The sequence below is a fragment of the Poecilia reticulata genome, chromosome 14 (assembly GCF_904066995.2).
Source record: "Poecilia reticulata chromosome 14, P_reticulata-male-v2, whole genome shotgun sequence".
NCBI lineage: Eukaryota > Metazoa > Chordata > Actinopteri > Cyprinodontiformes > Poeciliidae > Poecilia > Poecilia reticulata.
This window is the reverse complement of record NC_088843.1, coordinates 16,969,991-16,987,709: the sequence shown is the minus strand read 5'-3', so window position 1 is coordinate 16,987,709 and position 17,719 is coordinate 16,969,991. Positions and strand designations below refer to the sequence as shown.

Below are 17,719 nucleotides of genomic sequence, written 5' to 3'. Positions count from 1 at the left end.
CACTCGTAGCCTCAAATGCTTTGAGTTAAATAACCCAATAAAGACATCAACTCAAACTTGCCTGAAGGAAAAGCCCTGCGAGAAAAAAAACTGCATTGAATATGAGATTAAAAGGTTCCACCATAACAAAATTTAGGACCTGTAGTTAGTGTATTTAAGGCCAAATTGCATTTTATTAATTAATTTAAGACATCTTAAGACCTTAATTTTATATACATGAATTTCTAAGGATGTGTGGACATCCTGGCTAACAGTTGAGGTGTAGAACATCCTACCTGTGTTCACTGAAGACAGAGTTGTCCAACACGATTTTCTCCAGCAGCTCAATGAGCTCGTTGGGCAGGTCAGCAGTCATGAAGGCTTTGACAGTGACCGAAACCTCCTCAGGGTCCTGGGTTTCTGACAGAGCCGTCTGGACCACCTGAGGATAGAAACAAGGCAGTCTGAGAGAAGCACCAGGAGAAGGTAGGAAGGAAGTTTTACAGTCAGGTCTTCAGACTCTACCTGGTCGATGAGTGGCCGTCTGTAGGGGTTGCTCTCCAGCAACACGCTGGCCCACAGCTCAGCGTCTTTGCGTCTCACTAGGTAGCGAGACAGGCTCTTGAACAGAGAGTTCTCATTGCAAACCTGATGGGAGAAAAGAAAATTAACATTTATGTCCGATGTAAAAAAAAAAAAGAAAAGTGTGGATACAGGATAAGAATGAATGAAATGAATCCTCACGTTGATGAGCTCCTGGTCGCACTGTCCCCGCTCATAGGCCACGCAGGCTAGGTGAGGGTCTCTCTTCTCGCAGTACTTTCCCACCACACGGCTGTCGTAGAACGGGTTTTCACGCAGGAAGCGTTCCGGGTTGTTGTTGCTGTCGATGTAGATCTTTGCCAGAGCGTTGTGGGTAGCAGGCTCTTCACAGCCTTCATGGATGCGGGACTCCAGCCAGGGCAGCAGCAGCTTCAGTCTGGGACAAATAGAACAACATCAAGAGTATAATATGGAATATATACATTTTACATTAAAGATAAAAACACCGTTGTTTGTATACATGTTCTACCCAAAACTCAAGTGCGATAGTTTTTGCTTTACCTGGTTTAAAAAAAAAACAAAAAAAACAAAAAAAAAAAGTGAACCACTTCTAATAACTTCATGGAATTCCTTTAATCATCTTTAGAGTCAAGTAAAGAAAACTAATGTGTGCATCGTTAGAGCACCTGTTCCTCTTCTCCACCTCTGCAACCAGCTCATCTGTGGAGAACTGTCCTCTGACGACCAGGATCAGACTCTTGATGACGTCCTCAGAGCAGTCCACGTCCAGGAGGCCGCCGACGACGACTGGGAGACGGCTGGGGTTCACCTGCCACACAAACCCCACAGTAAGCATCTCAAACAAGGATTGTGGCTGCTGGTAAAACGTCGCTGCCGTGGTTCTCACCTTCTGGACATAAATTTCGATGTATTTCTGCAAGTTGTTTCTGTACAGGTAGAGGACGAGGTCGTGGACAAAGTCAAAGCGATCACAGACGATGATGAGCGGCAGCTGGTCGGTGAGTTTGGCTTCCTGTGCGTCACAAATTGAAAGGGGAGATTTTAGTAAGGTTGTAACATGAACAACAACTTCTATAACTCCATTCACTCCAACCTGATAGCACAGGGTTTATCCTTTCGTGCTAGTTTTCTTAAAACGTGTTAGATTTCAAAAACTCAAAAGCACAGGTTGCTAGCTAGCTACAAGCGACTGCAATTACAGCACAACCGACTGACTAGCACTACATAACTTATACTGCATTTATATAGTGTATGGAATGTGGCGTATACAAATATACGCCTCCATACAAAGGCAGGTTTCATTTCCATGTTTCAAGAGAAGAGGCACAAGGAGAAAGGAAAACAAATCAGGATCCTGTACGGTGGAGAAGGGTGAAAGGAAGGTTTACCTGATACATGTCCTGCCATTTCAAAGCAGAAAAGCAGAGAAAGAAAATTCACCACCATCAGGATTTAGAAGAAATGCTAGCAAACTGCTTAGAGCCAGTTCGTTCACACTGATCATTAACCTGTGGAGCTATAATGTATGTGTGCAGGACTGTTTAACGCACAATTTAAAATAAAAAATGGATGCAAATAAAACATGTAAAAAAAAAAAAAAAAAAAAACTTCACCTTGAGGAAGTTCTTGACGCGCTCCGGGTCGTAGCAGTTGCTCTCTCTGCAGATCCTCTCCACCTCTTTAATTTGGCCCGTCTTGCAGGCAGCTTGGATGTACTTGAAGTGGACTTCGGCATCCTGACTGAAGTTTACAATGGAGCCCAGGAAGTAGAACAAACCTGAGGGACACAAAGGCAATTTAAGTCCATAAACGGCATCCATGACTACAAGCACTAAATACATCGGACACCAGCATAAAAATGAGCAACCATGATCTCATCTGGTGTGACTGAGTCTATTGTCCAACTCATGCCGATTACAGGTGATGGAGGCAGGTTTTAAAGATTTGCATGAAACAGAGGAACTACTACTCACTAAAATAGGTTAAGATCTGAAAGTGAAAGAAATTGAATGTTTTACTAAGTGAATCACGGCGTGCAGATGGTAACGGTACAGGATGCCATCAGCCCGGGTTCTCACCTTCGAAGCTCTTGAAGGACTCAAAGAGCTCAGTGAGAGACTGAGTGGAGAGCTGTTCATGGTACTTGGACGCCACCTGGACGCAGATCTGCAGGTTCTGGCGGATGTTAGCTGAGAGCATGGCCCTGAGGCACTCCATTGAATCTTCCACTGACAGGGAGCCAAAGAAGTTCACCAGCCACTGGAGTAGTAGAGGATTTGTTTGTTTTGTTCATACAAAGATAAAAAAACAAAACAAAAAAACAACACCAACAGACGGAAAGAAAGAATTCTACCTCAGGGTTGAGGAGGTGTGTGTGCACCACAGCACGCTTTATGTCATACAGGTCTGTGTAGTGCTCCAGAGCCCTTTGAAGAAGACCAGCCTTCTCGCACAGCTGGGCGATGTGAGCGCGGTCATAGTGTGTGAACATCTGGTTACCCAGGATAGCATCAGCAACCTGCAGGCACAACAGAAAAGTTAGAACAAAAACATTTTTGTATGGTGTCCTAGCATTTTTTATTTATTTTTTTTTTACAAAGTATAAACACCGGTCCACCTGTGGGGCGTGCATGAGGTTCATCTCCAACAGGCGAGTCTGCAGCGGCCCTTCTGACGGTCTGTTGTTCTTTAAAGCGTCAAGGAGGAAAGAGGTGCACTGCTGGATCAGGTTGTACTCCATGAAAACGTCCACAATCTGAGCAGAAAGACACAAGGTGAGATCTTATTAAAAAAAAAAAAAGAACAGATGGATAAAAATATGTAACTACCACTAATTAAACAAGGTAATGCATTTTTATCCATTTAAATATTGAGAACATTTCAACAGATATTGTAAAGTAGTGTGTGCCTCTGGGTTTAGTAGGACAAACTGCTGGAAGTCCTTTGAAATGTTTTAAATGCATGCCAACCTCAGTCACCAAACTCTGGGCTGCAAGACGATCAACTTCAGGGAACATTCCTATTGCATTTCTAACAATAAATCTTAAAAAAAAAAAAAATCAACTTCAGTCAACCTTCAAGCACCTTACCATCACATTTTATGAATATTTGTTGAATGAACTCTGCTAAGAACTCTTAATTTTTTCCACGACAATATTGGAGCCTATTTCAGAACATTTCATATCTCACCAAGCAAGGAGATTCAGAAACTAAAAAAAAAAAATCCTGCTCTGCATAAAGGATTTTAAAGAGAACATAAGACAAAATAGTTTACCCAAGATTTTATTGTAGCAGCAGATTTAGAACCAAAAATAATTTTGTGTTCATCTGGAAAATATTTTGCATGTGTCCAAAGAATAGGTAGACAAACATACTATGACAGGATATAAAACACTGTAAAGTGTCCATGACCAAGTTATTTCTAAACTCTTCATCTGCCTGCACAGCACTTCAGGGAACGCAGAACGCCAAGTCAGCAGTTTGTGTTTGCGTTGCAGAGATTCTGCAGAGGTAGGAAGTAAAGGAAGTAGTGCATTTCCTTTATACTACAGGATAGCCGAATTCTACTGCTGCACTGTTACTCGATTACATGGTACACTCTACTTCAAAGTCAAGTTAAGATTAAAGATCAGATATGTTCATGTGCAAATGGCAAAACTAGTTCCATCTGACCTGTGTGATATCTGCTAATGGCTCTTCATCCTGGACCAGCATCTGTGCAAACTGCAGGCCTTGCTCTGGGTTGATGCGCATCACGTTCCTGAGCAGGAAGATCCAGTCCGGGGTGTAGCCCACCTTCAAAACGAAAAACAAATACTCATCAAATCAAACCTTAAATACAATGAGAATAAAACCTTACTTTGATCCATCAGGTTTAATTAGACTCCAAGGTAGATTTCGTACCTTTTTGGCATACAGGACGATTTTGGGGAACTGACCAGTCTCTGCAAAGCACTGAATGACCTTGTTGGGGACATTCGCCCGCAGATACACGCTGAGGGCCAAGGTCGGATCCACCGCCTTCACCAGATCGCCCAGTTCCTCTGAACACTCCAACTGAAATGAACAGTGACATACCAAGTTAGATTGGATTTCTATAGAACATTGTAATGCAACGGAGGAAATGTGGAGAAATATAAAACCATTAAGATATTAAATTTAAAGATAAACCATTTCAATTCCAAAGCAGTCATTTATTTACTGTTGAGGAATCCAGGATGGAGCCCGTTTTAAAGGGAAGTACATGAATTCCTTAAATATCAGATGATCTCATGCATTTGCAAACAAGCTAGCCGTTTGTGTAAACAGAACAAGTCAGGAAGTGGCAGGAAACGCCTGTGTGTGTGAGAGCAGGCTGAGCTAAACGCTTAAAGTACCTTGTCTTCCTTCAGCCACTTCTCCAGAAGCTGCTTTCGTCCCTGTTGGAGGACGGGTCTGCAAAGCTCCAGGGACTCAAACTTGTTGAGCTGGCCCTGGTCCAACAGGATACCAAAGTACTGCAGCAACGGGGAGGTCTGGCCCGGCTGAGTGGGAACGCTCTGGAAGCGGCGGATGGTGTCCGGTGTGCGAAGGATTCCCTGAGAGAGGAAAATAAATAAAGGAATCGGACAGGAACTCAAGATGAAAACAGCGGGCTAGCACAAGAAACGTTGGAATAATTGCAGTCAAATTTAAGAACAAATAAAAAATACCTTTGGTGCATTAGCAGCAACTTTGGCAGCTTCAGAGTAGTTGCCAGCAGCAAACAGATTGTTGAACTTGCGTGCAAAGAGCTCCTCAGCTCCAGCCAGGTTGTTGCGGACAGCCAGGCGGAGGGCGAGATCTGGATTCTGCAGCACGTTGTTGATGTATGGAATAATGTTTTCTTCTTCCACGCAGACAGACAGCACCTGGGTCAAAAGATTTTTTTAAGTCCACTGAAATGCACAACTAAAAAAGAAAACTGTTTTGGAGTTATTAGCATAGGTCATACCTCTACCATAAAGAAAACCAAAAATGAAACTTCAGACAAAAAAGAAAAAAAGTGAAATGTGAATAACTTTGTTTAGCTTAAAACCTCAGTGTCCTTCCCTTTATAAGCGGTGTTGTAAATCATCACCAGGAACAATTGGCTAATCTAAATTTGTTTTTTTGGAAGTGGCCAAGCAACTGAAAGAAAATGTCAAATTAAAGGAGCAGGAACAAAGGGGTAGAGAGGATTGAACAGGAGCTAATGTTTGTGTGGGAACAGTCGGACAAGAATAAAATACCCCACTGATTAAGTATTTTACTCATCAGAGAGGAAAAAATACAGATACTAGAGTGAACATACACAACAGAGCAGCAAGTATCAAATGTAACGAGCAGTAGTATCAAGTGCACAAGACGTTCACTGACAGTAAAGCAGAAATATATTGAAAGCAAAGAGGGGCAGAAAAACAGGAGATTCTGAGGTGGAAAATCAGTAAGGAGTCTGAAGGAAAGGCTGAGGGCACTCGATGCCGAACATTATTAAGCTTATTCATGATTTCATAGGATTTCAAATGTTCTCACTACTCACTGCATTTTTATTGCTTTTCACCACAATTCTTTTTCACATTATTTTATAGTCGTCTGGGATTTATCTGGGTTTCTGCTGCTTAGATTACCAGTTTTCTCTTAAGGGTAGAGCTCAAAAACACCGGTTACTCCAGAGCAGGCTAAACATTTTGAACTCTGTCAAATACAGGAAAGAAAAACAGCAATAAAGATTTCCAACTTCAATTGGCAAAACAATTTCTCATAATCCATTATTCATTCTTTTCCCAGCAGTACTAAAATCTTTGACGTAATGCGTAAAATAAAAAAGCATGAGGAATGAGTAAGACACTTAAATGTAAAAGAGCCTTGTAGATTGAATGTAGCACTGCAGCGTTGCATTAAAGATGTCAGATTACCAGATTTTGTTGCTAAGCTAACCAATGCATCTGTTAGCACTAGAGGCCAAAGCAGTGGCCTATTTCCTATCAGATCACTGCCTCCGTGCATCATGTCCACGTGACTGGAGTGCACACACAGATACACGACTGCCCCTACATGCAGGCATGTCTGCCACGACTCAGATCAACTTTCCTCCCTCTGCTCAATTATTCATGTGGTGTGTGGCCTGAATGGAACATTATTAATCAGCTGGCAGGATCCAGTTCTCCTCGCTGGTTCTGCTTTACACACACGGCAACATCCAACCCTCTCCACTCCCTGTGTGTGAAACACTAGCTCATGGATTATTTAGAGCGCCTCCTGGCAGCGTCTGAGCTTGCCTCATGATGGCAAACAAAACAAGAGCTTCTTTCAGAGGCCCATGCCACAACACAACGTTTCAAACATTCGTTTACGTCGCCGCAAATTAAATGAAGGGTGTATAATATATTGTTTGATATATTATAATGAACGGTAGATAGTCAGCAAAAATATACAGTCACATTAATATGACTGAGAGCCCGTGTTCTGGGTCAACATCAATACGACAGTCACCGGTGGGTAAGTTTACCTGTCCCTTTCGGTTGACCCCAATAATGCCCGAGGTGGCATCATGTGGCGCCGTGACGAAGATGGTCTCCCCACTGATGCGGTTCATGTAGATGCAAGTTCCAGTCTCCAGGTCGTACAGGTGGATGTAGCCGTATTTGGTAATGAGGAAAACCACATTGTGCTTTGCACTTATCTGCATAAGAAAGCAAAATTAAACCATCTCCCTTCAAATGAAACAAAACAGCAGGGGGAAAAAAAAAAAAAAAAGAATTTGTACCAGAAACTGGCATGTCAAGTAATGCTCGTTTCGCTGTTCTTAATGAAACACACCTGCATGGCGACGGGAAAGTCATTCTGTGCTTCAGGAGGAAAGAAGACATCCACTGCTTTCTTTGGAAATGGCTGATTACCAGTTGGTGGGGTTCCCACCTCAATGATGTGCAGCTAGGACAAGCAGGGGGAAAAAAAATAAAAAGCTTAATGAGATTTATCGTTTCATTGTTTATTTCTCGCACATATGACTACGGTGAGCAAATGATCACCTTTCCTCCAGCTTGGCCCCTCACAGCAAAGCAGAACAAAGTTGACTCTTCCGCGTTTCCTTCAATCTTGAACTGGGCGAAGCTGGCAGCGTGGCCTTCGATAGGCTGAGAAACTTTTCTTTCAACGGAGTACAGCTGCATGGCTCCCACCACTCTGTTTTGCTGCAGAACAAAACGAGTGCAATCACAAACACATTTAGGTAAACATCTAATGTGATCAACAAAAAAAAGCAAAATGGACATGGCTTGTTTAGATTTCTAAATTTTATTTTTTGCACATATTGTACAAATGGCATCAAATTGGAAAAGGTGAGTTTTACAGGAGTTTATTTTTTCTTCAGATTACAACTTTAATTCAATTGAGCAATTTTTGTGCCTTTAACATCCATTCAAATGTATTTTGACTGGGCATGCACCAATCAGATGTTCTGTAATATCTGTATTGGTCCCGATATTGATTGGGTACTGTGACAATGTGCCTGGACTACAAGGTCAGATCTGTTCAGTCTAAATCTATGCTTTGTGCTCTAAATGATGTCATGCCATGTTATTTTACATTATATTTAGAAATCCTAATTGCAGAAAGTGTTGCAGTTTATTTTTACGTTTGAAACTGACAAAAATAGATTTACTATATTGTCAGTTTTTCACATTTGCTGTTATACTCCAAATTGAACTGACTGAATTAAAGCCGTGTTGTTATCCGTTTGACCAGGCTTGTGAAGCTATTGGTGTATTTACATAAATTTGTAAGTCAGTACATTTATGTCTGTTCAAAAAAAAAAAAAAAATGCTTCAAGTCAATTCAGAACCGTTTTTCTGTATCAGTATTGGCTGATACTAAACCTCATGTCAACATCGGAAGTGAAAAAAGAAAAGTGGATCAGTGCATTCATAATTTTGAGTAAAGCTCTTTTGTAAGTTTTAGTATTTTTGGCTAAAAGTATTTTATGTACTGTAAATCTACCAAACTGCATATATGGGAGGAAGATTTTAAATTGTTTGACTCTACTCTCGTTATTGCCAGGATTAACCAATACACCCTCCACCCAAAAAGAAAGAAAAAAACCCTTATTACCTGAGCTGAGATACCAATGAGGAGGAGCCATTTCTGCTTGTCGTCGGTGCGGTAGTTGATGATCTGGCAGCCTGCCAGGCTGGAGTGGCGATCAAAAACTTTGACAGGCTGAGAGTCGCCCTCCATGCTCCAGTGGTAAACAGCGGTGTCAGTCACAAGAGCAACCGTGTTCAGAGAGATCCACTTCCAGAAAGTCACGTCGTCCGTCATGGTGTGTGCCTTCATCTTGCTCTTCATCTCGATGTTAAAGATCTGAAGGGTTTTGGCCGCTATGGAGAAGAGGATAAAAGCAGGAGCCAGGTCCAAAGAGAACGGTTAGAGTTTCTGATGCATTCCCACCGTCATTCCACACACGCGTTGGATTTATTGCAAAAGGAACACCAAATTTTTATCTTAAGCATCATTGAGTAAGGATGGCAGGAGGAGTGATAGACAGGGGGATACCAAACATGCTGCAGTAGGAAACCGCCTAATCAAGCAAGACGAGCATTGACGAGCAGGAAAAAAAAAAGGAAATGGGGAGGGGGGGAACAAAAAGAAAGATTCAACTTCTTCCAAAAGAAGCTACACCAACAGCAAATATGCAAATCAAATTTATACTGAAAGAAAATGCATGCTTCAGTTCTAATTAAGGAATGTCTACTACAAGATGTCAGAAAATAAATTACATTTTACCTAAATTTACCACATTTCATACTTTTCAAAAGTTTAAGATGCACTGCTGGCTGACAAAGTTCTGATATTAAGAAATCAACTAATCAATAAACTGGCCAGAAGTGCGACTCATTCTCAGTAAGTGAAGTAATTGTGATTATGTGAAAAAGCCGTCACCAAGAAAAATATACAACAAGAGAAAAACCAAAGAAGCTTTTTAAAAGAGTTTTGTACCTGAAGACAAAAACTGATAAAGGTACGCAACGCCGAATCATTTTTTATGAAACCGGGAACTAGACATTAAAATGTTATATACAAAAGGTTCACTCACCTGAATTCTGTGTGTTATATTAGTTGGGATTAATTTAGTGAGCTTAAGCTTAATTTTTTTAAAAAGCAGTGCAACATTTGTTTGCTTATTAAATACTCAAATGCATTTTCACAGCCATCGAGATCACCTTGTCATCACAAAGCCATAGAATCAGAATAAATGTTCTGTCGAATGGACCGCTTGATTAGGCAGCCGCATTTTAGAGAGCAAGCATCAACGGGATCATAAGTTGCCCCTGTGCACACGCATTGTGTTAATCCGTCAAGTGTAGTTAAATGAACAGGTTAGGGCTCACACTGCATCGCATGAAAATGATGCACTGAAGAGAAGGCAACAGACAGAAAGAAAGAAGGGTCTTTACTAGATTGACGCTAGAATGTATAAACAGCGAGGGGCTTAGAAACTGATCCTCTGTACTGCGTGTATTGTTTAGTGTTAATTTACTTGATTATCCCCTATATTTTCAGTAAGCTTCAGATAATGTGTCAGAGTCCTCCCCCTAAATGGTACACAACGGTTTGACTTTTTTTTTTTTTTTTTTAACTATATGACAAAAGTAATTTGTTATCCATTGTAAATTTGAAAATGTCATGGTAGGGTTTGTGCATAAAATTATACAAATAAATGACATGCAACACATTTCAGTTAAAAGACAAATAAGCCAAGTAAGGATGTGTAAAGTTTCCCTACATACCTAGGCTACCCAACCTTTCTATAGAAAGTATTCGGATTCATTTCCTGTATTGATGACTGCTTTAAGCCATCTACTGAAATCCCTGTTATTAAAAGGTCAACCACTAAGGGAACTGGTGGTGAATAATAAAGCAGAAACATTCAGATTTTAATCATCTTAATTTGCCGGTTTATGAAGCACAGCTCTGAAGGTTTGCCTAGAAGGCTGGATGTCTGGGCTAAATGTTAACAGGGCCCTATTGGTTTCCTGTTTTGTGCTCTGTAGTTTTGAGTTATTTTTTATAAAACTCAAATTAGAAGTACAAGTCATGAAATAAATTAACCACAAAACAGTCATCAATAAAAGAGTTTAAATGAAAGCCCTAAAAATTTAGGACCTAATATTGAAAATGTAGGTGTATACAAGCATTTAAGGTCTGAAATTGAAATTCAAGGTTTCCCCCAGAAAACTTGCTAAGCCTGGTGGTTGGGCACCAGAGCAGTCATTCATCCGTTGTGCTTGAGTTAAAAAAAACATTTAAAGTCAACAGGAAATTTGAAATGATCACTTGATAATTGTGTTATTGAAAGATTAATCCCTGAACACCAACTACAAAGTCTTAAAAAATGCAAACATTTTAAAAAGACTTAACAAAAAAAAAAGCAATGTTAGCTTGGTGGGGCACAAGTAAAGCCTGGTGGCCCACCAGGCTTATAAAGCACTGGGGGGAACCTGGAATTAAGGACTTTAATTCTATTTAAAAAATGTCAGATCCTCATTTTTATTTTGAAATTCTTACATTTTACCAAATTAAACACTAGGTACAATTAGAAATGCAGTATTTGGGCTTGTCCAGGTTGATGCCAATTTCCAGTTTTCTTTGTGGTTTGATCTCTTAAGTCAGACTTAAATTTATTTTCCCCCTCTTCTAAAAACTAAAACCACACAAATTTTTATATTTTTTAAAAAAAGGTCTCAAGCCTGGTCCTCGGGCCCGCTGTGCTTTAGTGTCTACACAACGTTTACCACCACAAAACTACAGATCAGGTTTTTCTGGTTTGAATATTGCAATTTAAATTGCTTTATAAAGAAAAAGTGTAGATCTGAACACAGAATCATAATTTTTTTTAAATAAATTGAATCAAATGTTATAGGACAGCTTCACTGTTCATAACTGCCATCAAAAATCAACTTGGCAAGATATGGCAGTCCAAGAATCCAACATCTAAATTCTGTTAAACTTAAAAGCAAGTTTGAGTCGATATATTAGAATAATTATAAAAGGAATAGACAAAAGCATCTGAACTCAGTTAAAAACATACATTAAGCACAGCTGGAATACGAGTGAAAACAAGTATGTGTCATTTCAATTTCAAATGGATAAGCACGCAGATTTCAAACGGAAACGCGGATTAAAATGAAATTCTTACCCATAATACCACATGAACATGTTCTAAATCATTTTGAATATAAAAATGATGGAATGCCAGCAAGCTGTAAGGCTGTGAAAGCTAAATCCTGTTTACGAATAATTTTTGCTGAAGGTGATAAGACAATGAGCAAACCTGGGTTAAAGGTTTAAAAATTGACAGAAATGTCCTCCAATGGCATTTGTGCTTTAATATTTATAAAATATATATATTAGATAGGTTTAGTTTGCTCAGAATTACTCGTCTTCAAACAGGATTTCTCTTCCACAGTAAGTATTGAAATTTCAACTCACCGTCTGCAAACATAAGAAAGCAGTAAGAAAAAAAATGAACATACAAAAAGACAAAACAAAAAAAGTCAAAGCAATCATAGCAGCTGGACAAAAACAAAAATATGCTATTTTAGTCTTCATGAGAAATGTTTAGTGTTTAAAAAACAAAAACAATGGCCAATAAACCATATTTAAAGACATAAAACTAAAGTAGCTTCATGTATATAGACCTTAATGAATAAACTGAACATGCTCTGAAAACATAAAACAAATAACTTCACATTGAACATAAACTTTAATGCAGTTTTAAAAAACAAAAAAAACATTAGAAAGCTATCCTTAAATCCTGGCAAAACATGTCTCTCTAAAGCAGCAGAGATCTGCATATTTACAAGCGCCGTACCTTTAAGTGCGATGACCTTGCTGGCGGGGTTCATGATGGCGCTGTCGGCCGAGATGGGCCTCCGGATCGGAGTATTGGGGTCGGCCATGTCAATGATCACAACCTGGGCCTGCTCCCCCACTTTTTCCCGGATGCAGATGAATTTGTCAGACTCCATGGTCAGGGTGCTGAAGCCGATGTTGGCTGGATTGATTCCCAAATTTTGGAGCTGGGGCAGAAAGGGAGAAGACACAAGACATGTCAGTCTGAACAAAAATGCTTGACAGTGGATTAGAAAATTTCTCTAGACAACTCAGCTCCACACTCAATATGCTTCTGCAAAATATTACAGATGTTATGACCTGTGGCATTCAAGTCACTATAATAGAGGACCCCCCCCAAAAAAATGACCTATAGCTGAAGGCTTGAGTAAAACTCGTCAGGACTTTATTTTTGACTTCCTGATTCAGAGACATAATTTAGAGGATAGATAACCAATCTATTGCCAAGGTTTTTTGTGTGTGTGTTTTTTTTTTAAAGTAGCTGCAACCAATTATTTTAGTAGGTGCTTCAGTACATTTTTCATTTAAAAACTTAAGCCCTTTTTTATACAAGAACATTAAAAGATGCAAATAAATCTTTTAAATAAAAATATAGCCCAAAATGTAACATGGCACTCCTTTAGTGAATTTGAATCAGGTAAAGCTAAAATTATGCCAGCTGAGGAGTTTTGGGTAAAACAAAGACAATGGAATGTAACAATGCATTTATATTGTACAGTTTTGGCTTAATTACTGCACTGAAAAAAGGCTTTTTTTCCCCAGCAAATTTCTTTTTTTGGAGTCTGCACACACCAGTTAATGATTGATTAATTAGCTGACAATTATTTCAATTAATCGTTTCAGCCCTAGTGTTTATTATATTGCAAAGCTATTCCAAATCCTTGTCGCTTTCTTGATCTCTGCTATAAAAAAAAATTTATCTGAATGTTTGAGGATTTCTGTCTGCCTCACAAAAACACTGAAACAGCAGTACCTGTGAGGCAGAACAGAACAAAAAGGTGTGCACTAAATGATAAAACAAGTATGCCCAAATGCTAATAGATTAATGTGTGGTTTGCGATTTTACTGCGAAATATTGCAATAGCACTAGCGTTTGCGACAAACACATTTTTCACCGTCTCATCTCATTGCAATGCTTTCCATTTTTCCATCTGTTGCTTTCATCACCATCGGCTATGAACATCTGAACCAAGTCTTCATCGAACACACAAAGAATATTAGGCAGGAAACTTTTAATTCAACGATCATAAATACTGCATTGCAAACAGTTCTTTCCCATTAAGGATGTTGCAACATTAAGGACTAACATGAGGATGTTGCAACAAGTCTACTGTGCAGCCCTACGATGCACCACAAAACCATGCACAAGTTCAGCCACTACTCATGCCTTCTTCCTTTTCCAATGAACTGACTGTTGATGACATCGATATTATGATTTAAAATCGAGAGGAAATGAAACCACCAGAACACACTTCTCATATAGCAGGTTGTGTTGTTGCAACTTCCTCTCGTTGTGCAACCAATGAGTAACACCGCATTCGTACAACTTCTGAGTACCCAACGGATGTTTGGAAAAGAATTACAGGAATGGTTCATTCTTTGCAGCATTTGGGGAAAAAAAGTATAATTTATGTTAATAGTATTTATAAAGGCCACAGGAATCCTTTTTTGGGGGTGGTGAGGGGAACTTCTGGGGCTGAAGGCATTTAACTCCAATTTGCCAAATTGAAATGGGTGTTTGTATTACAGTTGGCAAACTGCTTTCATTCAAAGCTAGTCAGCAGGCAGGCACTTTTCCAGGAACTGCTCAACAAAATGGTGACAACGTTCATCAATGACGGGATACACCCTTCACACAGCCCTGCCACACCCACATTCTTTCAGAGTGCAACCTGGTTCTCTCAGTGACGCTGCAGTTCAGCAACCCACAGCGGTACAAGCAGATATGAACAGAAATATTCTGAAGCACAGCCCCCCCCCCTCCTCTTTCTAAACCAAATGAAGCATCTAGTTGAAATACATGCAACACCAATCTGATCAAAGTCCAGACTGCTACAAAAAATAAAATAAATAAAATCTAGTTTTCTTGCTAGTTTGAGTTTAGCAGGAAGTCCTTTCATTCACAAAGAGAAGCACTTGTAAAACAGGAAAGGCCAGGACGGTACCATCACAATGAATGGGAAAATAATGCAGATGGGAATCTGACAAGACCAAGATTTAGTCTAGTGGGCTGGCTTCCTACGAAAACATTTGGTGAACCACTGTGGTCAAAAACAGCCATGACATCAACCAAGAGGAATTGGGGTGAAAGCAGGTCAAACCTGTGGCGCTTCAGCTAATGTGGAAAACCATTTAGTCAGCCAGTCTGGCCTGTCTCTGCCTTTCCACAGTCGTTTTTAGCTCAGGTGCGGCGACTCAAGACGATAATTGAAGCAGAGTTGCTCAATAAACTGATTAAAACAAGAGCAACTGGGAAACTAGCCTTGCACAAATGTTGACGAGAAGCTGGTAATTACCCTAGAAATGTCTGAAAATTAACTTGGGATTCATATCTTCAAAATACGTTTTTAAACACCACGAGACAAAAATAACTCCACCAAGTACCACCACCTTGACTGAGTCAGTTTGTTGCTACATATTTGCTAGAGGTGTGCCAATCGATCACCGATCATAATTGGCCGATTTTCGTGAAAAAGTGCATGATCGGTGAACGGCGATCATTGGCTCTTGTTGCCGATACTGATCACCTGCATCTCATTTTGCAGCCTGCCTGTGCAGCTGGCCTCCTCTTTCCTTCACTCTGCGCAAATGCGCAGCAACAAATCCTAAGCGATGTAGAACTATAACGCACTGAGTGAAAGGGGAAGTTTGCGTGTTGCAGCGGAAAATTGAAGTACGTCAAAATGCATCAACACAACGAAGCTAATATGACATAAAAACAATGCCATACTTGACGGAGTTTGGCTACATCGAGGCTCACTGCAGTAAAGAAATCATTTTAACTTCCATTTGATTTACGTTTCATCAACGTTCAGAAATTCTACGTATGCTCCCAATTTATTTACATTTGTGATTCAAGAAACTGAAATGAGATGCTTTAGAAAACAAGCTGGTTCAACAACATCTAGCAAAACAAAAGAAAATGTGCATACAATCTGTGCAGCAGCTTGGGGCACGTTTACAAGTAGCCAAGTGTGCAAATCACTGGGGAAGACGAGACAGAAAAAGGAGAACCTGAGGTTAATGAGTAATACACAAGTAGTGTAGGATCAGGGATGTGGATAAAGACGAACAACAAACTTCATAAAGAGGACCTGATGCCTCTCTGCTTACAGGGGCAAGAGATTTAAGGCCATTTCTGGGCTTTCTGGTAAATCTAGATTATTTCTTGCACTATTCAGTTTCACAGCAGAATGACTCGAAGCATTTATCGTAGGTGAACAGAGCATCCTGATGACTCCCAAGACTTACTTCTGCATTGACAGTCTCACCATGTGTACAGGGTCATAGATTTGACTACTGCATCTGCTAATGAGAAGAATTTCCTTTCAAAACAATAGTATTTTTGTTAAAAAAATAAAAAAACATTCCACAATAAGATTTCATATTTCAGTAAAGTGACCAAGCTATCATATTATAGACAAAAGCCAATTACCTTCTTGTGTCAAAAGTTGTTTTAATAACTTAAAACTTGTGAAACCTTCCATCCATCCATCACACCCAGGCTTCATAAAGGAACAGGTTTTTATTAAAAGTTTAGGCTGTTTTACAGATTCATTTTATTCCACTCAAAGTTTTGAATGAACCCATTCGCTTCCGCTGGTGTTTTCACGTGGAAGAGTTTGCAGAGGTGATAGCATTAGCTCACTTCCATTCCATTTAGTGTAGACAAGTTCAAACCTTACATTTGTTTGCAGTCAACCAGGTTAGACTAAATTTTAAAAGGTTGTTCCCAACTGAAGAACTGGCTTGATGCTTTAAAAAACAAAACAAAAAAAAAAAAAAAACTTAAGTGTTACATTTGAAATTTTTATTTTTTTCCAGGAGCCAATAAACCATGTAGAATCCTGTCAACAGGGTCAGAGAGAGTTCAAGTTCCAACTTTCAGTTTTCAGCTGGGACTTTCAAAGGTCCCAACTGATCACTTTAAGCAGAAATATGTCGATATTTAAGAAAAAGAAAAAAAAAGAAAAGTTATATAATTTTTAAACATCTATGATCCAGCAATATAAATCAGTTTAAGAAAGCTTCTGGATAAGGAAATGAAAACAGTCTGTGCACTTCCTCCTGTTATCAGGGAAAATTTACAGAGGCTAACTATTCAAACATTCCTACCCTCCATGTTGGATACACTGTAAAAGAAAAAAAGAAAACCTTGTGTACCACAACAAGATGGGAGCTGAAATAAAATGGTGAAATAATGGCAATAGAACTCATTTTCTCCTGCAGTCATGCATCACCAGACTACTTCAAGTTCATAGAAAGTATCACACTTTCATCAGGCAATAAGAGCATCTGGAAAATCAGTCATTACGGGACAGCAACAACTAATTTTAGTGAAAGTTCTAAACACCAAAAACTAAAATTGCACCATTTGCAAAGCCTGACCTGCTGATTCCTATTTTAGTTGACACTTTTTTTAATAGCCAACACCATCAAAGGAGTCTGAATTTATAGCAACAAAGTCACTCCACTGTAGCCAACTCGGAGGCTTTCTTGCTATATTTAGCAACATTTCAGATCCCCTAAAAATAAATAAAAATCAGCCAAAATCAGAATCGGCAGATCTGGCTTTTGCAAGGGTAACAATTAGCATTCAGCCAGAGAACTGCAACTGGTGCACCCCTAGTGACTACTGTTAACGAGGGGTGCACCGATTTATCGGCCAGCCAATTTATATGTGTCAATCTCCTTAATTTTGGGAGATCGGTGATTGGCCGATTTTTACATACGAAGCTGATCTTATCCAGTTTGGCAAAGGTCTAAGATTCAAAGACAAGACCCAAGTGTAAAATGATGCGAGAAGTTTGCATGTTCTACAGCAGGGGTGCTCAAGTCCAGTCCTCAAGAGCTACCGTCCTGCAACTTTCAGATGCTTCCCTGCTCCAACACACCTGGATCAAATGAAAGGCTCGTTACCAGGCCTGTTTAGAGATGATCCCGGTCTGTTGGAGTAAGGATATTTCTAAAAGTTGCAGGATGGTAGCTCTCGAGGACCGGACTTGTGCACCGCTGTTCTACAGAGACGTGTCAGCTGTTCATT

At 39.7% G+C, this 17,719-nt stretch overlaps 1 protein-coding gene across 2 annotated transcripts in view; it reads right to left on the bottom strand.

Annotated features, from left to right (window-relative positions):
• The window catches only part of cltca (clathrin, heavy chain a (Hc)), a 28,899-nt gene that overhangs the window by 6,501 nt on the left and 4,679 nt on the right, over positions 1-17,719 (bottom strand). For both annotated transcript variants that reach the window (XM_008428177.3, XM_008428179.3), the window contains exons 2-19: positions 12,416-12,623; positions 8,653-8,921; positions 7,575-7,736; positions 7,363-7,476; positions 7,052-7,225; positions 5,235-5,432; positions 4,920-5,120; positions 4,447-4,599; positions 4,216-4,338; positions 3,161-3,298; positions 2,897-3,061; positions 2,622-2,802; positions 2,157-2,320; positions 1,430-1,555; positions 1,209-1,351; positions 724-958; positions 505-627; positions 276-421 (exon numbers count right to left, since the gene is read on the bottom strand). In XM_008428177.3, coding sequence (XP_008426399.2) covers positions 276-421; positions 505-627; positions 724-958; positions 1,209-1,351; positions 1,430-1,555; positions 2,157-2,320; positions 2,622-2,802; positions 2,897-3,061; positions 3,161-3,298; positions 4,216-4,338; positions 4,447-4,599; positions 4,920-5,120; positions 5,235-5,432; positions 7,052-7,225; positions 7,363-7,476; positions 7,575-7,736; positions 8,653-8,921; positions 12,416-12,623 — 3,023 coding nt within the window. The remainder of the gene's footprint in view (positions 1-275; positions 422-504; positions 628-723; positions 959-1,208; positions 1,352-1,429; positions 1,556-2,156; positions 2,321-2,621; positions 2,803-2,896; positions 3,062-3,160; positions 3,299-4,215; positions 4,339-4,446; positions 4,600-4,919; positions 5,121-5,234; positions 5,433-7,051; positions 7,226-7,362; positions 7,477-7,574; positions 7,737-8,652; positions 8,922-12,415; positions 12,624-17,719) is intronic.